The following is a 24,023-nucleotide window of genomic DNA, read 5'->3' on the forward strand; positions in this document are numbered from 1 at the left end:
GGATTAGCCGAGCGGTCAGGCGCTGCAGCCATGGGCTGTGCGGCTGGTCCCGGTGTAGGTTCGAGTCCTCCCTCGGGCATGGGTGTGTGTGTTTGTCCTTAGGATAATTTTGGTTAAGTAGTTTGTAAGCTTAGGGACTGATGCCCTTAGCAGTTAAGTCCCATAAGATTTCACACACATTTGAACATTTGAACTATACGCTGTACATTGTTGGAATTCTTTATAGCATCCCTTAAATAATGAAGCTTACTATCCAAGATGGCGCAACATCTATCTTCCATTCTTTCATAGAAATTTACCAGACCTATCAAACCACCGTCTTATTCATTAGACCTGTTCCCCGAGGAAAGATACGTACCGTTTTTTCTTGAGGTAAAGAAGGTTACAGTAATCATTTACTTTAGTATGTTGGAGATTTGGCTGTTTCTACAACAGCGAGGGCAAACCGAAAAGTTTATTTTTTAACAGGGCGGAACACTATCGCTCTGGCACCTGCAGTGAATGCTGTAACTGCGTACATGCTCTTTACAGTAAGGGAGAGAATGACTGTCATCTGGTGGATAGCACATTGAACATCTGTGAAAGGTTTATTAAAACCTCTATCCTACACGTAATTATAGGAAGTGAGCCAAGATTCTATGTGCACGTATGAATATAACGTTGTAACAGTAGATGGTCGTTTTCAATAAAATCTTCTTTGTGCTGTGCCCAAGTTGAAATCCATCCTCTATGTTCATTAATGCGGAAGATATGCGACAATCTTGTGATAATGAAATAATCTTTTTGAAGCACCACGGACGATTTTACACCTCAGTTACTTAAAGAATCATCATTTCAATGATACATACGTATAAAATGGTAGTACTAGAAGTGAAAATTATTTTAAACAAGATTTGAATGTCACCTCGTTTGTAGGCAAGCAGGCTCTTTAAGACATAATAGGAAGATGAAGACATGTAATCAACGCCCCATACATCTGTCTCGTTTGGCAAGCGAAATCCTGCGCCGGAAGGTATTTTACGCCCAATTTCTTCGTTATCTCCAAGATGCCTGTGAAATTTAATTCACTTTTCTGTTGCGGAAAATTCGCCAAATTCCCAGCGCTTAAATTTGACTCATTTTTATAATACTTGTAATGTTTTTCGTATACTTTCGTGGCGGAACACTTCCACTTTATTAGGTGAAAACAATGCATCAAAATTTAAACAGTGTTCTCCGCACAATTTCTTTCCTCTTACCCCTTCACTGTGCGTTTCATACACCGGCTTGGCAGACGCCAGCTACTCTGAAAAACCTGTTCGCGTTATCAGTCGTGTCAGCAGAAGCGTGTCAGTTCGAAAATCCGTCTGCTTCACAAACAAGATAATAGAGTGCTGAGACTTGTAACCGACCCATCGCTGCCTCCCATCTCTTGAGTCACGCAGAACAGCTGAATCTAGGTAGACGCCAGCAGATTCAGACCACTGATAAAACGGATCCGGTATTCAAGCTGTTCCTCGCCTGGATGCAGTCATTTTATCCCAATTATAAGTAGCTGTATTTCATAAGGCAAACAGTTGTCCAAGTGTTACCTGTGTGCTTTACAAAGGAAGCATTCCTGTATCTGCCTTCAGCGATTTAAGGAAGCTACTCGCAACCTGAATCACGGTGAACGCAGCACTGGGATTTTAGACCCAACCCTATCGAATACGAGTCCAATGTGATAATTCTCAACCTTGTTCGGTACGGTTTTTCGGAGCTGGGGACACAATACGTAGCAAACTGCTGGGGTAGCCTTGCATGACAAACCTCAAGTAGTAATTTGCTTATCGAACAGTCAAAAATAAACTACAGACCGGGACTAGATTCAAGTCATTCCAGAACATCAATAAAACTATCAGTGCCACGTCGGACGCAACAGCGGCGATTTGACACCGAGGCTAGTACTGTATCGTCAACAGATGGACAGTTAAACAGCCAGAGTGCGCCGGTTTATCATTACGGGACAGTTTTTCCAGTGTGGCGTTTGTGTCTTCGCGTAATTTAAATATAGTTGAAACTTCACTATTCACGTAACACAGAAGATTACTTATTTTATCCTCTTCACGTTTAAGCCGCCGTACAATTAAGAAAAAATATGTTTTACAAAAAAGGTAAAGACTTAATTTCTGCACAGAGACATTTTTTACAGGAATGTCAAACAACAACTGTGAGATATCAATGAATTCAAACAGGACAAAACAGCACGAAAATAATTTCGTGCTGTGGTCAGTGCTGATCGTGAAACAAACTATAACAAATACAGTAGTCGACGCTGAAGGCTACGTAATTGGACTTGTCCCATCACATATTTCACGATCACAGGTGAGTGAACACGGAGAGTTTTAAATAAATGTCCATGACGTCAGTTTACTGCTACATCCAAGAGTACATTCTTGCAAGTTTAAAAATCCTGTCACTTCTCGACGAAACCAAAATTGACACAAAGTCGGGACGCGTTCAGAAAACACTGCTGGTGTGGAACGTACATTGCTGTTAGTTTAAATCTGTGTGCCGGATCAATATATTCACCTGTGACCTTCGTCCTTCGCTGGCAATTGCTCTACCGACTGAGCTATCAACGACGCACTACTCACGACCCGCCCTCAGAGGTTTGGTTCTGCTAGCACCTCATCTGTTACGTTCCAAACTTCGCAGTAGTTATCCTGCATACCTTGCGGGACTACCACTCCTGGAAGAAAGGATACCGTGCAGTAATGGTTCAGTCACTGTGTAGGGCATGGTTTCCAGAAAGAATTTTTACTCTACAGAGGAGTTCAACTTCCTAGCTGGTTAGAAACGAATGAATATTTAACTCTGCATTCGAGTGTGCAGAGCTTCCTGGTACACAAAGTGTGTGCTAGACCGAGAGTCGAACCCAGGACTTTGGCCTTTCGCGAGCAAGTACTCTTGCGACTCAGCTACCCGAGCACGACTCACGACCCGCCACCACTGCTTCACTTAGCCAGTACCTTATCTCCTACCTTCCAAATTTTACAGAAGTTTTCCACCAAACTTGCAGGAGTAGCACTCCTGGAAGAACGAATGATGGGTAGACATGACTTAGCCACAGCCTGGGGGATGTTTCCAGATAAAGTTTTCCAGCCTGCAGCGGAGTGTGCGCTGATATGAAACTGCACTGACGGAAAAAATCGCAGCACCAGAAAGTAATGTGAAGTACTGAAATTTGGAGAATACATTTGTCTATGTAACATATGTGATTAACATTACAAGATCACAGGTTGATCTAAGCGCAAGACAAGCCATTGCAAATGAGAAACAAGCACTCCGTCTTCAGGCTACAAGTGAGTCATCGGAACCATCCGACCGCCGTGTCATCCTCAGTTGAGGATGCATATAGGAGGGGCGTGACGTCAGCACACCGCTCTCCCAGTCGTTATGATGGTTTTCTTTGATCGGAGCCGCTACTACTCGGTCGAGTAGCTCCTCAATTGGCATCACGAGGCTGAGTACACCATGAAAAATAGCAACAGCACATGGCGGCTGGATGGTCACCCATCCAAGTGCCGGCCACGCCCGACAGCGCTTAACTTCGGTGATCTCACGGGAACCGGTGTATCCACTGCGGCAAGGCCGTTGCAAATGAGAAACGCTGGTACATTAATAACCGGTTTAACCACCAGAACAATGAATGCAACACGCCAATTTGCGCACATTGTGCTGTACAGGTGCCGTATGTCAGCTCGTGGGATGGACTTACATGCCTGTTGCATTTGGGCAATAGAGAGGGGACGGTGAAGGCTGGTCGTGGAAGACGCTGGAGTTGTCGTTCGATGTTTTATCGTCTGTGCTGGACTGGAAGCCGGTCTGGTGATCGAGCAGGCCAAGGCAACATGTCGACACACTGCAGAGCATGTTGGTTTACAACAGCGGTATGTGGGCGACTGTTATCCAGTTGGAAAACATCCCCTGGGATGCCGTCCATGAATGGCAGCGCAACAGGTCGTATCAGCAGAGTGACACAGAAATTTGCGTTGAGGATGCGTGGGATAACCTCGTGTGTACTCCTGCTGTCATACGAAATCGCACCCCAGCCGGTAACTCGACGTGCAGCTCGTCCAGTGTGTGTAGCACACGGGCAGGTTGGTTGCAAGCCTTCAACTGGCCTTCTCCTAACCAACACTCGCCCATCACTGGCACCGAGGCAGGAACAGCTTTCATTAGAAAAAACAACAGACCTCCATCCCGCCCACCAATGAGCTCTCGCTTGACATCACTGAAGTCGCCCATGGCGGTGATATGGGATCAAGGGAACACACGCTACGGGAGTCTTGTTCGCAGCTGTCCTTGAAGTAGCCAATCCTTAACAGGACGTTTCGTCACTGTGGTGCGAACTGCTGCTCAAATTGTTGCTGCTGATGTAGTAAGATGCGCCAGAGCCATATGCCGAAAGCGATGGTTGGTTGGTTGGTTGGTTCGTTCGTTCGTTCGCTCTCTCTCTCTCTCTCTCTCTCTCTCTCTCTCTCTCTCGTGCCACGTGGCGTCCGGATGCCCATCTTCTTGCGACCGCACAATCTTGTAACCACAGCTGCCAGCAAATACAAGGGTTTGAACTTAAATAGTGGCACCTATTTATTCACAAACAATACAAAAGAGTTACATGCTTGCACCTGTTACTGTCCTTCAAGGAAGTCACCAGCGTTGTGCAGAACCCGTTGCCAGCAATGTGGAAGGCATATTACACCGTTAGCAGAGCCTGTCCTGTTGATGGTGCGAATGGAGCGGTCTATTGCCTGTCGAATCTCTGGAACAGTTCTGAAGCGAATCAAATCAAAGTCACAAGGACTTAAGTCCGGGGAGTGTGCTGGAAGGTACAATACTTCCCAGTCCCATCGACAGAACAGAGCAACCACAGCTTGCGCAGTATGCACCCGTGCATTGCCGAGCAAAATGATGGGTGGGTTGCGCAGAACTGTCGCCGCTTGTTTCGCAAAGCTGGTCGCACGCAGGTGATGCTCCAAAGACGAACAGTAAAACTATACATTGACGGTCTGCCGTGGAGGAACGTAATGCGATAGAATAATATCACAGTCTTAACAGTCGTACACGAGAATCACCATAAATTTAGACCGCTCCATTCGCACCATCAACAGAATAGGCTCTGCTAACGGTATACTACGCCTTCCACATCGCTGGCCACGGGTTCTGCACAACGCTGGTGACTACTTCGAAGGACAGTAACAGGTACAAACATGTAACCTTTTTGTATCAGTTCTGAATAAATAGTAGCCACTATTTAAGTGGGTCGTATGTACAGTGGCTCCATTCCTGCCAAGTCTTTCTGCACTATCGCAGAAGGAACATCCAGCTTCTAGTAGCCCTATTACACGACATCGTTCAAACTCAGTGAGGTGTTGATGGAGTCTTCATAGCCTTGAAGGCAGTCTTGACTAACATCAACTCGCCACGTCCAATCTCATAGGTAAGTAACGCTCACGACCGTCACAGCCCGTGTTAAAGCAAATCTGATTTGCATCCTCGCAGTGGTGCTACTAGCGCCACTCTTAAGCGAGTGTTATGAAATTTGAAGAGACATCTTTCAGATGTGGAAACACGTGTACCACCTTTAGTTTATATCGCACAACTCCTCCCTGGTGTTGCGACTTTCCCCGTCTGTGTGTAAGACACTTACGCTGTTTCATATTATAAATGCGAGCCAGACTGGTACTGGAATTCAGTGAAACCTATAGCAAACCTGATGATGTCCGACACAGCTTTGGGCACAACGTCAGGAACGAAAATTTTTCAGGCACCACGAGCATATAGCCTGCAAGATTCACCATAACTAACTATAGTGAACAGAGACTCGTCACCGGTAATGCTGCCTTTCGCGTCCATTGGCTCCATTGACCGAGATATCGAACTACAACTCATGATCCGCCATTCGACGTTCATTTATTTTTCAGAGTCCTCACTGTTATTTTCAAATGTGGTGGTAGAAATGGCAGGACGCGAAGACGACGACTGACTCGATCGTCGCAATACTGTACATATAAATGGAATCAACAACTGAGCTGTACACCGGAAAGCACACAATTGATCATGTCGAGAAAGCCTACGAGGCTACAGAAGTAGTATAGTTTGACTAATGTTCTGCAGGTAGGAGGGACACTTAGACAGGTTTGGGGAGGAGGTGCCGCTTACAGCCTTGACCCGCGTCGCTGAGGACGCCCAGGCTGACTCACGCTCTGCTGCAATCGAAAATTTATCCGGGCCGCGGCCGGTCTGCGCTCCATTATGGATTCTGAACGGGCAGGCGGGGGCAATGTAACGCTGGCCACGTCCGCCGCGCCGAACGCGCCGAAGCCACGCGCAGAGCTGCCCACACTGCAATACTGCCGCGACGATCGAATGTCTGCGGACTCACCAAGAGCGCCAGGCCAAAATTTCTGCTCCGGTTTGCGGGATATCGCTGAAAGAACTAGCACAATTTGTGCCGTTCAATGCGAAATTGCTCGCTCCCGGCGCTCTCATGTCAACGTCGACGTGTAGCGTCTCCAACAATAAATTAAAAACGAAATTATATTCAGAAACAGGATAGTACAGACGGCTTTTTTCACCTGTGAAAATACTAAACACTTGATGCCGTATCATAACCTGACGTTCTTCAGATATAAAGAGACCGATTGATGGATAATAGGACTGTGAGACCATTTTCGGGGAATTGTTTAAAATTAATCAGTGAGTTATGTAGAATATTCTCCTACGGTTTTGTTTCATTATCGCAATGGTACCGGCCGGAGCAGCGTTTTCTTAATGCGTGCGCACGCAGCACTTTTCTTTCAGTTTAATGTAACGAGTGCTTACGTGTTTAAATTCAGAATTTTTTTCTGAAATGCAAAGCAGGTGGTTCAGTACTAAGATCAGTAATATACAAAGATCCATATCCATCATTCCGGCTTTGGAAAAAGAAATGCAGTAATTGAATATTGCATGACTTGAGACTATCGTCAGTGATATTTAATCCAGTGAAGTCAGACCAATGATGCAAGGGATTCATTTAAGTACATGGATGATCAACGTAGTTCATGGATATACAGTATGCTTGATGTAGTTACCAGCAACCAGACGTTCTTGAGAAAATAGGCATCTATGCAGGAAGGGAAAAAAGAACACAGGCAAAAGATCCTTCAGTAACTAGAAACTATACCACGGAAAGTGTCCATTATATTGTAAGAGCCATAGGACAAAACAGTGGCAATTTAGTTGTATAGATATATTTTGCTATCTATTTCCTTTTTTACTTAATTATTGTATCTTTACAAGGATTCCCTAATCGTAGGTGTTATTAGGAACAATATTACTGTTATGTTTTAATATGTTCTGAGGATTAATAATATTTGATGAAAGAAATGTCTACTCATTACAACCTCGTGCCACTGATTAACGGATAAAGGGTCCATAAATGTTTATCAGACTTTTAACATTAAAAACACAGGTTAAACTATGTAGTATTATGGAAAGATTTCCTTAGTAGTAGTTATTAACATATAACTATGTTAGAATCAGTTGCCGGCCGAAGTGGCCGTGCGGTTAAAGGCGCTGCAGTCTGGAACCGCAAGACCGCTACGGTCGCAGGTTCGAATCCTGCCTCGGGCATGGATGTTTGTGATGTCCTTAGGTTAGTTAGGTTTAACTAGTTCTAAGTTCTAGGGGACTAATGACCTCAGCAGTTGAGTCCCATAGTGCTCAGAGCCATTTGAACCATTTAGAATCAGTTGTTATTCGAATATATAACCATTTTGTCTTATGAGCCTTTCTTCCGAAAAATGCCTCAGCTGTACTGTGCACCCTGGTTGTATCACAGTTACGAACACTACTTGACACGATCTGCTGATTTTCAGGTGATTACTCCTAACTGGAATAAACGCTTTGAAATGCGGAAGGAAGCAGGGGTATAATACATGTCATTTATAACTTGTACAGAAACCACACTATGGTACCAGAATGAGTTTTCCACTCTGCAGCGGAGTGTGAGCTGACATGAAACTTCCTGGCAGATTAGAACTGTGTGCCGGACCGAGACTCGAACTCGGGACCTTTGCCTTTCGTGGGCAATTGCTCTACCATCTGAGTTACCCAGTTTGGAAGATAGGAGGCGAGGTACTGGCAGAAATAAAGCTGTGAGGACGGGGCGTGAGTCGCGCTTGGGTAGCTCAGATGGTAGAGCAATTGCCCGCGAAAGACAAAGGTCCCGAGTTCGAGTCTCGGTCCGGTACACAGTTTTAATCTGCCAGGAAGTTTCACACTACGGTTATTAGAACAGAAGGGCGTGAAAGGGAGGCAGTCGTTGAGATGGGAGTGAGACAGGATTGTAGACTATCCCCGACGTTGTTCAATCTGTACATTGAGGAACCAGTACAGGAAACTAAAGAAAAATTTGGAGGAGGAATTAAAGCCCGGGGAGAAGAAATAAAACATTGACGCTTGCTGTGTCTGACAGAATTACGATGTCATCCGCAGAGGACTTGGAAGAGCCGTTGAACGAAACGGACAGTATCTTCAAAAGACGTCGTAACAGAGCAATCCACGCGAAACAAGGGTAAAGCAGTCAAATCACATCAGGCTATGCTGAAAAATGATACACTGAAACTAGTAGATGAGTTTTGCCAACTGGGCAGTAAAGTAATTTACGTTGGCCCGAATAGATATGAAACGCAGACTGGCAACAGGAAGAAAAAAATTTTCTGAAAACGAGAAATTTGTTAACATGTTATCAGCTGAAATACTGAGAAGTTAGGAATGAAATTTTCACTCTGCAGCGGAGTGTGCGCTGATATGAAACTTCCTGCGTGCAGGACCGAGACTAACTCGGGACCTTTGCCTTTGGCAGGCAAGCGCTCTGAGCTACCCAAGCACGACTCACGACCCGTCCTCGCAGCTTTACTTCCGTCCTTTCTAAAGATACGAGGGACGTTCAATAAGTAACGCAACAAATTTTTTTCTCAGCCAGCTGTAGTTGAAAAATGCAGAGTTTGTGGTGGGCCATCGTGGAATATTCCCATTTCGGCCCCTATAGTTTCACGATGTTCGGACAGGTTGCGGTGTTGTACGTAGCCTTCGAAATGGCCTTTGTAACGAGGGTGCGGTGAAAGCAGCGGAAAATCAGACCACCGCGGATATTTGATAACTGCTTGCAAAATGTATATAGAGACCTGGCAGTGAACAAAAGCACGGTGAGTCGTTGGGCGACGCGTTTGTTGCCATCGCTACAACGTCGCGCAAACCTGTCCGGTTTCCCGCGTGCCGGTCGGCCGCACACAGCTGTGACTCCTGCAGTGTTGGAACGTGCAGATACATTCATCGGAAGTCATCCTCAGAGCGCGGTAAAGTCACGGCGACGGCCTTGGTGGACTCTGGAGATGTTATTCTGTTTGATATACTCCCCCATGGTGCAACGATCGACTCTGAAGTGCATTGTGCTACCCTCAGGAAACTGAAGAAACGACTTCAACGTGTTCGTCGTCACAAAAAGGCAAACGAACTTCTCCATCACGACACAAGGCCGCACACAAGCCGGTGTACCCGTGAGCAACTTACTAGACTTTCCTGGTTTGTTCCTCCTCATCCTGTTTACAGCCCGATTCTCGCACCTTCAGACCTCCATCTGCTTGATGCCATTAAGGTTGCTCTCTGCGGGAAGTTCCCGCAGTACGTGGATAACGTGGAAGTTACTGATGCAGTAAGACTTTGGCTCCGGCGTCGACCAGTAGAGTGGTACCATGCGGGAATATAGGCCCTCCCAGTATGGTAGCTTAAGGCCGTCGCATTGAACGGAGATCACGTTGAAAAATGCGCTATTGTAGCCTAAAGAGTGGGGAATAAAACTGTGCATTGGAATCCTGAATAAAACCAACCAGCTTTCAGGGAAAAAATGCAGTGCATTACTTACTGAACGCCACTCGTATTTATCTGGAGTTTAGCCTTGTACGGATGCGAAACATAGACAATAAGCAGTTCAGACGAGAACACAGTAGCTTTTGAGACGTGGTGCTGTAGAAGAAAGAGGAACTTTAGATGAGTATGTCGCGTAACTACTGAGGAGGCACTGAATCGAACTGGTGGGGAAAATTTGTGTTAGAACTTGAATAAAAGAAGAGATCGGTTGATTGGGCACATTCTGCGACATCAAGGTATCATCAGCATAGTACTGACGGGAAGTTTGTGGGGTAGAAACTGTAGAGGGAAAACAAGGCTTTATTTACTACATTACGCACGCTGAAATGAATGTACGTTGCAGTAGTAATACGCAGATGAAAAGGGTTGCACAGGATAGAGTGGCGTGGAGAGCTGCACCAAACCAGTCTTCGGACTGACGACGACGACGACTCAAACTATTTTACACTGTTATCCATGGTCATCAACGATCTGAATAATGGTATGGAACGCAGGTCTCGTTCGAGTCTATTACGACAGTAGTTATCTAGCTAAATGGCAGCCGTACATTGTATACACTCACATAGTGTGCCTATAAAGTTTGGAGGTCGTAAGTAACCTTTTGACAATGGCACATTGCCGTAATCAGCCGATCGTGTGGAATAAGTGAGCCAGGGTAATCTAGTAGTAAGGCGTGTGCTTGGAAACCGAGAGGTTGTGGGATCGAATGCCGGTCGAACGATGGGAAACTTTCAGTCTGTCAAATATCAAGCTTTCACCTCTCAGTGATTGGAATATTCGCCAGGAACGGCCTATGCTTTGGACTTCACGTTAAGCGGTATGCCCTTTTCCACAGAAGGTTTAGTAGGATAGTTTAGGGGCACGCAAGTAGGCGAAGTGACGTCGAATTGAAAGACTAGCTCCAGGCCGTTGAGCCACTGGAAATTGTGAACGACTACGTATTACAGACAAGACGAGGAGGAAAATGTCAGTGTCTTTTAGTAAATTTAATAAATGCAATCTCCGAAAGATTATATCTTTTTACAGCACATACTTTTAACACCGCGGATATAATTTGCGTGCATGCCTTCACGTTTTAACTGCGAATTACACAGATGCACAAGAGATTACAATCAACTATAGATCATGCTGCCCAGCTTGCAGCGAAAGCAACCACCTGCGTTTCCTGAGATGATTGTGACACGAAATTCCAAGACGCGCTATATGTCTACATTCGTCGCACAACCTGAGGGCAGCTCTTTAGGGCATCGGTCCAATGGTACAAGGAATCCTCATTTGTCAGTTTCAGGTTAGCGCGTTAACTGCGCCGCGGCTCAACAAGGTGATAACGCAATTGAGCAAAAACTTGGAATACTATTTGATCCACTTCGCAGTCACCTACAGGTGACCAATGACAATACCTTCCACAGTACTTCACTTCTAGTCTGCACAACATTTCAACACGACACTTTGCTCTCTTCCTTCACGTCATAGTTTACTAAAAAATTCTCCACGTTATTGCTGTGTTCCCCACCACCAACTCACCTCGTGTTTGAAACCTAGCATAAAATTTTCTTAAATTAGTGCATCTAAATGCCTCTTATTTCGTGTCTCATATTGCCTGCTTCCTGTATTATGTCTATTTTGTTTCCATGTCAAACCACTCTTACAAAGCTGCGTACCCTGACTATATTGCGTCGTATCTCTTCTTCGTATTTGTGCATTTAAAAAAAATTAATATGGCCTTCATTTTTGTCTTTGACTGGAAAAAAGCGGTTCAGGATATATATAGCTATTGTCTCACACTTTTCTGTTTACTTCCTTCGTAGTGGCAATTCCAATACGTACTATTTACGAGACGTCTGTCAGTCGCAATGACCAAACAAGAATTGAGACACGAAATCAATTTACTGACCAATAGTCACCTTAATATAGTTGTTAGAATTATATTTATCAGTATCTATTTGTAAGCAGAAAATAAGTACATTTGTTGGTATCAGCTCAGAACGATACCGTGCACAAACATTAAACATCTGTGGACTTCAGAACTTCAAGCAAAGAATACTGACTTTTCAGCTTCTTATGAAGTACACGAAGGCACATGGGAATGGTAATGGAAGAATTCATAAGGAAAGACAAGTCATCGTTGAACGTCGTCTTCACGTCGAGGTAGTAATTGTTAAAGGAACCACTCAGTTGCATAAGGACGGATCTGCTGTGATCTGTTATAGAACCATTCCATAGTTTGACAGTTGTAATCAGGGAGGCCACGGAAAAATCTTTACCAGTACGAGCAGAGGATTTGATGTCTGTTCCTCCTGAATAGGCTGAACTACTACATTGCAGCACGTAACTGGAGTAGCTCAGTGAGCGTTACAGGTGCATCTTTACTTTGTATATAGCGACGCGTATGTTGTATTTCTGTATATTTGTATAGATTCGCCTGATTCAATCCATACCTAACACCAGCTTGGATAGTTTGAACTTGATATGGAGCTGTACACCGATATTCATTTTGCATAGGCAACATACGGAATTCATTACTGGCTCACTAGCAATTTTCGAAGTTATAAACAAATAATGGTAACAAGGGGTGATGGGGGGGGGGGGGGGGCGCACAGGCTCCGTTCCCTTGGTGCCGCTATATACCCCACCCTCCCGATGAGACATGTAAATCAGTCACAACTGCGCATCCAGTTTAAGACTAGCGGCAGTCTCCACATGCAGGCTGCGGCTACTGGGCAAGGCGCTCTCCTACTCACGGAGGCTAGCGAATTACATCAGCTGTCCCTGCGCCTGATCGGCGACCAGGTATTGATCGGCGATGTCCAGGAGCGCCCACTGATGCCACTGTGTTGTCGGGACACGGGGGGCTCCAAGGCTGGATGACCAGCGATGTAGCGGTCCGGGTCGACGCACGCAATCAGCGGACACTCTTTGATCTCGGGTAGATACGTAACCTAGCTGCAGTCTTGTCCCATGTTCAAAATGGAAGGAAACGAGCTTACAATAGTTTGTGACACCTGATCACATTGCTCAGCTGTTACAACGCTCACTCAGGAAAGTGAAAATCTGGTCTCCAGCGCCTACTCAAGTAGTTTTTAATGTGGTCTCCCTAAAATTACAATAAGTTTGTAGACGTCAGAAGATGTGCCCCGCCCAAGAAAGGAAGCGGAAGATACAACTGCACGTAGCCTAAGCAGGCAGTAGGTAATGAACTATCAGTAATGGAACCTCCCAAGTTTGTTAAGGACTGGCACGCGAGCTGCCCACCTTCGTGCTTCACGGGAAGTGCCTTACCAATTCAAGCCACCTGAGTACGCTTCACAGCCCGACTCGAAGCTGCAACATGTCCACTTTACTATTTCATGTACAACATAAGCTCTCTTTCATTCAATGCTGGCATTTGGGAGAGGAAATATAAGTCGGAGAATGGCTTGTCCGCTGAGTAGAGGTGTTCTGCAGGATAATAATTTAACTTTGCGAAGGGCAAATTTTTGAAAGTATATTAACAGCCCGCGCACGAGCATTCAGTTAGCGCAGAAACAAGGCAGTAACGGTGCGATTCCGGTAATGGGTATGGAGAGCAACAGAACTCCCAACGGCAAACACTATGTCTACCGGAAATAAACGTACTCAACCGTTACCTTAAGGTCAAAACCAATTACCGATAAAATCAATATCAAGTGAAAACAGAAAGAGCTGCGTATCACCGAATTTCGTAGAGCCTACTGAAGATTCCATAAACCCATAAACACTGCAGTTGTAGGCCTAATATACGAAACACATTGTGAGTGCAGTGCCTTGTACATGGAGAAAAACGGAAGGGCTAATGGCACCTGCAGCAGAACACGAACGCCATATTCCACTGGAGCAACACCACAGACTACCAAGTCGCCATTACGATTCTCAGCACCCTGTAGGGTTCCAAGAATCGCCAGCACACGCAGGAGGCGACAATAAGCGCACACAAAATACAAGAGCCAACTGAAATCCCAAAACAGCCTAAGAACATCAGTGGAGAGGACGGCTATAGGCTCCCTACGTCGTGGCTGCCAACAATGAAAAATGCATATATTTATGAAGTGCTTTCTCGGATCTATAAAAAGAGCGAAAATCAGATGTTGAAATTCATAAAACTATCATTAACAGCCAGAAGGTCACTGCGAGTGTCAGCTCAATCTTATGGAGCAGGAATATGACGAACAGACCTAAATGAATCATATTCGAGTCGATATTACATAGTATAATCTTATATCGAGTAGATACCTGGGCAACTAATCAAGAACATTCACATAAGCTACAAGTATTTCAGATGGACTTTTGGAGAAGCTTAGCAGGAATTTCAGAAACACAAATAATTGGGAAATGGAAGTTGAAGGAAATATCTGATGTGTTGGATACGAGTAAATTGTAGTGGTATGTGCATGGAAGAAGAATGGATGAAATATATATTGGGGTGGACAACTGAAGGAAGAGAAGGAAAAGGATGACCCATGAGTATCTGGATCCAAAGTGTAAAACTAATGATGAAAACATTTGGTGTAAAAGAAGAGGATATATAAAATCTAAATACATGGAAGAACATCGTGAATAGATACTTACACTATCTGAAACTATCTGAACAACCCTATGTCATGCGGAATTTTATCACTGTATGTCACGAGAGGCGGACCCGCCTTTATAAATGGAGACGGGGATTATTGTGTTGCCAGTAGAGTAGCAGAAACTGCGAAGTTAGTCGGTCGGGAGGCCTCAGTGACTTCGAACCTGGATTAGTCATTGGATGTCACCTGAGTAACAGATCCATCAGCGACAGTTCAACTCATCCAAAACAGCCGTAGTGAACAGTTGGTAACAGGAATGTCACGCGGAAATGCTAAGGAACAACAACTGAAACAAGATCATGATCAGGCAAACTCATGCAATGATGGACAGGGACCGACAAGCATTGTTGAGGATGGTTGTAAAAAAAAAAAAAAATGACAAATCAGAGGAAGAAATCCCTACCGAGTTCCTCAGTGCTGCCAGCAGTGCAGCGAGCACCAAGACTGTGCGCATGTAGATACAAAGAATGGGGCACCGTAGTTGAACAGTTCCTCATGACCGACATATTTTTGTAGTCAGTGTTACACGATGCTTGACGTGGTGCAAGAAGTAACGCCACTGGGAAGTGTATGGCGAAAAACGAGTGATTATTCGCTCTATAAACTGCGCCGATTAGATGGAGGGGTTTAGCAATGCCTAAAAAATAACAGGAATAATCCTGCCAGTAAGCAGCATCTGTTAGGCAATGGTTTGTGGACAATAACATTCCTGAAATGGACTGACCTGCCCAGAGCAAGAATCTGGAACCAGTGGAACACCTTTGGGATGACTCAGAACGTCGACTTATCGTTAGGGACAGCTCCGCCCGAAGCGAGAATAAAATGGCTCTGAACACTATGGGGCTTAACTTCTGAGGTCTTCAGTCTCCTAGAACTTAGAACTACCCCGGCCGGCGAAGCGAGAATAACCAACAGCATTTCACGACATTCGGGTCTGGTCACATGACGTCGCCCGCTTGCTACTGCGGGGAGTCCATATTGGATTTCATCGTATTCTGTTTCTTACTGTATTACAACTTCCTGTCATGTCACTATGCTTTTTGAAGGCAATGGCGCATCGAAGAGTTATCACAAACATCATTCTGGGTACTATTTATTACAATTATGAAGGCATTTAACGACACATCAGCGAAAATCTTGTAATAAATAATATCCAAGTTATGAGGTCTATGCGAAAATGAGGTCTATGCGAACATCGTGGTCTTACTTTAAGTGACACGTGGTTGCGGTGTCGGAGGGAGCAGGTTCGCGTCCTGCTACATGCAAATATTTTTCCCGATTTTCATGTTTGTAACAGATTCAGGTTCTTTCTTATTCATGTAATAGAAGAATTTCCCGTAAAGTTCGATATTATTTACATACAACAGCGTACTCTCGCTCTGTAACGAGTCCCATCGATTTTGTAATTATCTGATTAAAGAACGAACGATCAAACTCCATAAAGTGAAAGAAACAGCAATGATATTTGCTTTTTAGCTAGTCACGAATACACTTCTGTTTGTTCTGATAAGTCACGATTTCCGAGGGTGTGGTTACGGAGGAACGGGCAAAGCTGAAATTCCTGCGAGTAATAATGAACACTGTGCAAAGTAGAGAATGGACATTAATGTTACGGTATCCGACTGTCTTTTGTACTATAATTTCCGTAACTCACGTTTTACGTCTAGCGAAATAACCATTTACAGGCAAAATATACACGTAATTGTAGCATGTGCAACTATTCGCAAAAACAATTATTCAATACAAATTGTGCTAGAAATTACAAAAAGTTTTCGTCGAATTTTTACAATATGTCAGTGTTCCAGAAGCACATGCGAGCAACACGAGCACTGAAGTATTGAAGATAAGGACGAAGTTTCATTTCCCTCCCCTTTTTCACAAAATAACTACACTACCAAAATACAATGTTCTATGAATCATTTTTTAATAAATCGTTCCCGTAATGTTTCACATGTAAACATTAACATTCTTTCGGTATGTCTGCCATGGAGTCTGCAGAACACAAATGATAAAAATGTCTCCGCCAGACCGCACACAGGCTTATCGGAAACGAAGCAATCGTATTGGATCCCGCTACCCTGGTATGCTATTGGTTCTTTACGTTTCGGGCCGAGCGGTCCCTAGCGTTATGTGAACGTAGATTTCGCTCAAAATCCCGACATTCAGCATCACTACATTCTCTAGTTTCCGCTCTTGAGGACACACCGCTGAAAGTATCCCCACCACATTTCATGCCGTCAAAAACGAAGTGTGGACACTAGTGAGTGTCCGGATACTTTTGCCAGATACTGTATGCGATGACATGCTAAAATTTCTGTTGGAGAGAAAACCTCTGTTGTTGTTGTTGTTGTTGTGGTCTGTCCTGAGACTGGTTTGATGCAGCTCTCCATGCTACTCTGTCCTGTACAAGCCTCTTCATCTCCCAGTACCTACCGCAACCTGCATCCTTCTGAATCTGCTTAGTGTATTCATCTCTTTGTCTCCCTCTACGATTTTTACCCTCCACGCTGCCCTCCAATACTAAATTGGTGATCCCTCGATGTCTCAGAACATGCCCTACCAACCGATCCCTTCTTCTAGTCAAGTTGTGCCACAAACTTCTCTTCTCCCCAATCCTATTCAGTACTTCATTAGTTATGTGATCAACCCATCTAATATTCAGCATTCTTCTGTAGCACCACATTTCAAAAGCTTCTATTCTCTTCTTGTGCAAACTATTTATCGTCCATGTTTCACTTCCATACATGGCTACACTCCATACAAATACTTTCAGAAATGACTTCCTGACACTTAAATCTATACTCGATGTTAACGAATTTCTCTTCTTCAGGAATGCTCTCCTCGCCATTGCCAGTCTACATTTTATATCCTTTCTACTTCAACCATCATCAGTTATTTTGCTCCCCAAATAGCGAAACTCCTTTACTACTTTAAGTGTCTCATTTCCTAATCTAATTCCCTCAGGGTCACCTGACTTAATTCGACTACATTCCAATATCCTCGTTTTGCTTTTGATGATGTTCATCTTACATCCTCCTTTCAAGACACTATCCATTCAACTGCTCTTCCAAGTCCTTTGCAGTCTCTGACAGAATTACAAATGTCATCGGCGAACCTGAAAGTTTTTATTTCTTCTCCATGGATTTTAATACCTACTCCGAATTTTTCTTTTGTTTCCTTCACTGCTTGCTCAATATACAGATTGGATAACATCGGGGACAGACTACAACCCTGTCTCACTCCCTTCCCAACCACTGCTTCCCTTTCATGCCCCTCGATTCTTGTAACTGCCATCTGGTTTCTGTACAAATTGTAAATAGCCTTTCGCTCCCTGTATTTTACCCCTGCCACCTTTAGAATTTGAAAGAGTATTCCAGTCAACATTGTCAAAAGCTTTCTCTAAGTCTACAAATGCTAGAAACGTAGGTTTGCCCTTCCTTAATATAGCTTCTAAGGTAAGTCATAGGGTCAGTATTGCCTCACGTGTTCCAACATTTCTACGGAATCCAAATTGATCTTCCCCGAGGTCGGCTTCTACTAGTTTTTCCATTCTTCTGTAAAGAATTCGCGTTAGTATTTTGCAGCAGTGACTTATTAAGCTGATAGTTTGGTAATTTTCACATCTGTGAACACCTGTTTTCTTTGGGATTGGAATTATTATATTCTTCTTGAAGTCTGAGGGTATTTCGCCTGTTTCATACATCTTGCTCACCAGATGGTAGAGTTTTGTCAGGACTCGCTCTCCCAAGGCCGTCAGTAGTTCCAATGGAATGTTGTCTACTCCCTGGGCCTTGTTTCGACTCAGGTCTTTCAGTGCTCTGTCAAACTCTTCACACAGTATCATATCTCCCATTTCATATTCAACTACATCCTCTTCCATTTCCATAATATTGTCCTCAAGAACATCGGTCCTGTATAGACCCTCTATATGCTCTTTCCACCTTTCTGCTTTCCCTTCTTTGCTTAGAAGTGGGTTTCCATCTGAGCTCTTGATATTCATACAAGTTGCTCTCTTTTCTCCAAAGGTCTCTCTGATTTTCCTGTAGGCAGCACCTATCTTGTCCCTAGTTAGATAAGCCTCTACATCCTTACATTTGTCCTCTACCCATCCCTGCTTAGGCATTTTGCACTTTCTGTCGATCTCTTTTGAGACGTTTGTATTCCTTTTTGCCGGCTTCATTACTGCATTTTTACATTTTCTCCTTTCATCAATTAAATTCAATATATCTTCTGTTACCCAAGGATTTCTAGTAGCCCTCGTCTTTTTACCTACTTGATCCTCTGCTGCCTTCACTACTTCATCCCTCAAAGCTACCCATTCTTCTTCTACTGTATTTCTTTCCCCCATTCCTGTCAGTTGTTCCCTTATGCTCTCCCTGAAACTCTGTACAACCTCTGGTTCTTTCAGTTTATCCAGGTCCCATCTCCTTAAGTTTTTGCAGTTTCTTCAGTTTTAATCTACAGAAAACCTCTATGCCGATGAAATTTAGTATTACTATTAGTAATGTACCCAGAAAATTCCATTATAGCTGTAGAGGATGATTTCCATTTTGCTAATCTGTACCGGAGATTTGTAACATGCAGCCGCCACATATCCACTCACCGTGTACGTCGTCGTCTCGATTGGGGGCGGGGCAGAAGCGGGTCGGCGCTCCCCGAGAGGGGCGCCGTCCTTTCCGGGACCTCCGCCATCAGAATCTGTAAACAAGAAAGGAAGGAAATTAATACGCAATAACGTAAACTAGTATTCTGCACTCACTGGAGTCTCCTGGTGAGGTATGTTCCTCAAACAGAAGAACTTTAAGTGATGTCTCGGAAACTGTTATTGGAAGCTTACTTTAAAACAAGTGTGAAAGTGCCATGTTTCACGGAACTGGCAAGAACTACTGATAACATGATTATTTATTATCAGTTTCAATTTTCTGATGATCTTCAGTTATCATAGGACTAGCAACAGCCTAGGAGGCAGCCTTCTTTATTTATGCCCTGTAGTACATAGTTGTCAGGGCCTGATATTCGACCACCACCACTCCCGGCTAAATTGCAGAAATATCAAATTTTTAAAAAATCGAAAGGAGGCAAAAATTATTTCCTTCCCTGTATTCAAAAGTAAATGATGGCGCCAGCGTTTTGATGCATTTTCTTCGCAATAAGACACTACACCCAAAGGACTTTCTCGCGAATTTGCGAGTATTACAATATCATGTGCGAAGTAATAGTATAACGTCAACCAGGAATCCCGGCATTAAACGTTCGCTGAAAACAAAATTCAATTGTGTGATCAGAAACTGAAGTTAATATTTTTACTCGGAAACTAAGTTCGTAATTGGAGATGCATTGACGGGTGCGACTAAACGGAATTTCATCCAACAAGGTCAGTTTCCACTTAAGAGTACTACAGACGGGTCAGCTGTGTCTTAAGTCTAGTCTTTTAGATTTGCTTTTCCCTGAAGTAACAGAGTTAATACTGCTTAGCTACTTAACTTAATTTCTGGACTCCTTTTGTTCTGGTATCTTTGCACACTGGGAATGGAAATATTGTTTTCTGCGCTCCGGTAATAAGATTCCGATTGGAAAGTTGTAAACTCTCTGCTTCCAATGGTAACGAGATGATTATTGGCTAATGTTTGCAACTGGCTAGATAAACACCAGCAGTGCAAGCCAATTACTGCGCTCGTCAGCCACGCTTTTAAATGTAAATCAAGGTAGGTCACGCAGTCTGGCATCTGGATACCAAGCGACTGCCTGCGATAGGAACGTGAAACACAAGCGAATGTTTATTGTCGTACGCCTGTAGTTCCAACAGGAGCGCCGACAACTTGTGAAGCACGTAGACTGCTCTGTCAAGGTCGCCACGCGTCTCCAATACAGCCCCAATGACGCGTCCCTGACGTCATCGATGGGACAGCACACACAGTAGGTTGCGTAAACATTCCACCTGTGGTGCTTCTCTGTGAGCCCTTAAAAGCCAGTGTAAACAGAAGGGAAAAAATTCCATCTTTTAAAAGCTACCATTCTGGCTTGATCGCTCAAATAGTAAATAGCAATTCGCCTCAAGATCAGAAGTTCTTACCTTCGTCTTACTGATTTTTTTTTTCACTGTTAACACGACAGACTCCAGGCACCGGCTTATGACGAAGGGCAATAAATGCATAGGCAATAGTATCAAAACAAAGCTTCAGTTGATGAGAAGTTTACCTGCACGTTCGGCGATACAACCCTTTAACTTGAGTCTAAAATAAGGTATAGCATTTGTTGTTTCAGGTGCCAAGTAGTGTATAGTACATTATGTTAATTGCCACACGGGGAATGAATACGTTTACGAACGACAGCATTGCTCTAAAGTATTTCCGGCGGCACAGAGTCAAATTCATCTCTCGAAAGGGCCCAACCTGACACTCAGTTACATCAGGGCGTTTTGAACAGTAATGCCTCCGAAGTTTTTACGTGAAAACACCTAGAGCTCGTCAAATAAAACAATTGTTATTAACGTTCTACATTTTTATTCTTCTGTTGACAGATCTGCTGCCCCATGACAAACTGTAGCATGTTATCATGGCCGTGTGTACCGAAGTATGTACGTGCGTGAGGAACAGCGTGCTGTAATGGAGTTTAGAATTCGAAGAAATCGTGCACACGTGGAGTACCCTCTCTTTCAGCATAACAATGCCAGACGAGCGCTGTGACATTTGCATCAATGCGACGCCTTGGGTTCACTGTCATCAATCATCCCCCATACCGTTCCCACCTGCCCCCACCCCTTTTTCACCTACTTCCAAAACATAAAGATCACCTTTGGAAACTTCAATTCGATAGCGATGAAGCGGTGAAGAGCTCGTCGTCAGGGTGACTATGTTGAAAAATAAGGATGTAGAAATTAAGAATAAACATTTAGAATTTTAATAAAGTGTTTTACTTAAAAAGGTCGAAGAGTTTCCACATAAAAAATACGGAGTCATTCCTTTTCTCCACGCCCTAGTGAGAACATGCTGCGAAAGTGTGACAGAAGGAACGATTAAGGTCTTTGTTAAAACTAAATACACTTTAGCGCGATGACAGTAACAGTTTAACTGCCACCTCAAAATCTGACCGAAGGGCTTTTAACAAGACAAACATGGATATTTTTAACAATAACTCAATGCCGCGCTAGGACATAGAAAGAGATTCCGTCGAATGTTCTTTGCCGAAGCAACGATATTTTTAAGCGCGCGCTTATATCAATTTCATTCGATGACAACTCAAAGCACGTGCCCAGAGCAGTGAACATAGTCTGCAGGAGGCACTTGGTGTGACAATCAGGGTTACGTGCCGCGTATAACAACCAGTTACGAAACACTTGATACACGTGCACTCAGTTTTTTTGTTTTTTTGTTTTTTTAAAAAACTCAGGTGCCAACTTTTCTGTCGTAAATTACATTGTTTTCCTCGAGAAGTAAAAACAAGTACTCCACTGTGATGTCTCCAGAGGACTTAAGCCAGAACGACACTGCCGACCGGAGTGGCCGTGCGGTTCTAGGCGCTACAGTCTGGAACTGCGTGACCGCTACGGTCGCAGGTTCGAATCCTGCCTCGGGCATGGATGTGTGTGATGTCCTTAGGTTAGTTAGGTTTAAGTAGTTCTAAGTTCTAGGGGACATGACCACAGCAGTTAAGTCCCATAGTGCTCAGAGCCATTTGAACCAGAACGACATTGCAGTTAATTCTGAAGTGCTCCCACGAATAAACGGAGGTAGCAGCTGCACATGAGCCAATATCTGCTTAAATATTCCAACTGCGGATAACACGATCACGTCATAGACGCCTCAGTGTGATCCAACTATTCGGCATGCCAGTGTGAATCACGGACCGACCTTGACGCCCGCCGAACGAGCGCTGCGAGTCGACACTTTTCGCATGCTGTCTTACAGCCGCAAATTTCTCCAAAGCTATGGTCTGTCATTCATGGCCATCGTATTCGTAATCACATGGTTGAACACTCTACGGCAACTGACGTTTTCTTAATATATTTTCTGCTACTTTCGAGAATTACCTCCAAAAAAAACCAGACAGCGTATTGTTTAACGAGACAGGATAATTTGCACGTTTTGCTGCATTCATCATACGACCTGGTCCATATCAGGTATTGTCGCCACGCACGTTGCAGTATATGAATAATAAATATGTTATGTGTAATAAGTTGAAGATTGCAGTAATTGATTTCCATTAAAAAGAAAGGGAAAATGTGCTCCTGTTCGACAATGAAGGTGGAATCAGCCACTGGTAGAGATGCAGGAACCACAGTGATACCTGAAGTCATATACGGAAACTACAGTAAATCGAAAGTAATATCCCCAGGAGGTGGAAGCTGATATTTAGACCGTGCTTCGCCTGAACAGGACTTCAATATATTTTATACTAAGAAAGTTCAACAGAATGTAAGAAATACTGTGCATCCAAACAGCACACGATTTATGATACGATCAAGTTTTTTCACGTTCTAAGGATATAGTCTGGTGGAAAATTTCTCTAATGAACGACAGCAGCAATGGCAACTCTGAAGACATGTAAATCCGACACAGTAACACTCCCTTAAAGAGGGAATCGTCGTCTTTAAATATTAAAAAGTATTCAGTTTTAAAAATCGGTATTCACAAATGTTATTTCACCAATTTAGCCATTCTCAAGTACAGTATAGTGACAATTGTGTGCTTTAGCAAGTATCAAAACTCAGATGTATCTGACGTGTGTGTATGTCGCCATCATCACACTCACGGGCTTTATGGATATTAGTGTTTAACGTCCCGTCGACAATGAGGTCGTTAAGAGACGGAGCATCAAGCTCGGAGAAATAAAGGACGGAGAAGGGAATCGGCCGCGTCCTTTCACAGGAAACGTCCCTACATTCGACGTAAGTGATTTAGTAAACTCACGGAAAACCAAAATGTGGTTGGGCGGACGTAAGTCTGAGCCTGAGCCGCCGTCCTCCCGAATCCGAGTCCCGTGTTAACCACTGCGTCACCTCGCTCGGTCACTGGCTTGGTATTTCACTTTGTTGGGCTCTTTGACGTGACAGAACGCCAACTAAACTAAAAGATTTTTTTATTATAAACAACTGTCAAATGACAATACCTCCTTTCATATGAAATATTTGTAACAATGTCACTGTATGGCGTGCGGAGTCAAATGTCAAAACGAGTAACTTTTGGGGAGTAATACTTTTTTAATGCTCTTCGCAAATATATTACTTTTTTCTTATTCTGTTACACTTATTCTCCGTAATGAACAATTTATTACTACTGCATCTCAACGTAAGATCGGGATTTCACTGACGAGATTAATGTGTCGCCACAGTAAACGTGTAACTTCCAAGCATTGTAAGTGCAAATCACTGTATGATCATCAGTTCATACGTCAATAGTAACTACGCTAAGCTCCATGACGTAATCTTACAGAAATATTAAGTTACGTTTTCATCTTTGTGGCGACAAGTAATGGCGTCTGTTGAGTCTTTGATTTTGTGAT

General features: G+C 43.7%; 1 protein-coding gene and 1 pseudogene across 10 annotated transcripts in view; both read right to left on the reverse strand.

Annotated features, from left to right (window-relative positions):
• LOC124776660 (nuclear receptor coactivator 7) overlaps window positions 1–24,023 on the reverse strand; it is a 703,675-nt gene that overhangs the window by 293,098 nt on the left and 386,554 nt on the right. For all 10 annotated transcript variants that reach the window (XM_047251761.1, XM_047251757.1, XM_047251755.1 and 7 more), the window contains one exon: window positions 19,126–19,220. In XM_047251761.1, the coding sequence (XP_047107717.1) occupies window positions 19,126–19,220 (95 nt within the window). The remainder of the gene's footprint in view (window positions 1–19,125; window positions 19,221–24,023) is intronic.
• Window positions 3,504–3,620, reverse strand: LOC124778256 (annotated as a pseudogene).

Source organism: Schistocerca piceifrons, chromosome 2, assembly GCF_021461385.2.
Source record: "Schistocerca piceifrons isolate TAMUIC-IGC-003096 chromosome 2, iqSchPice1.1, whole genome shotgun sequence".
NCBI classification, from domain to species: Eukaryota; Metazoa; Arthropoda; class Insecta; order Orthoptera; family Acrididae; genus Schistocerca; species Schistocerca piceifrons.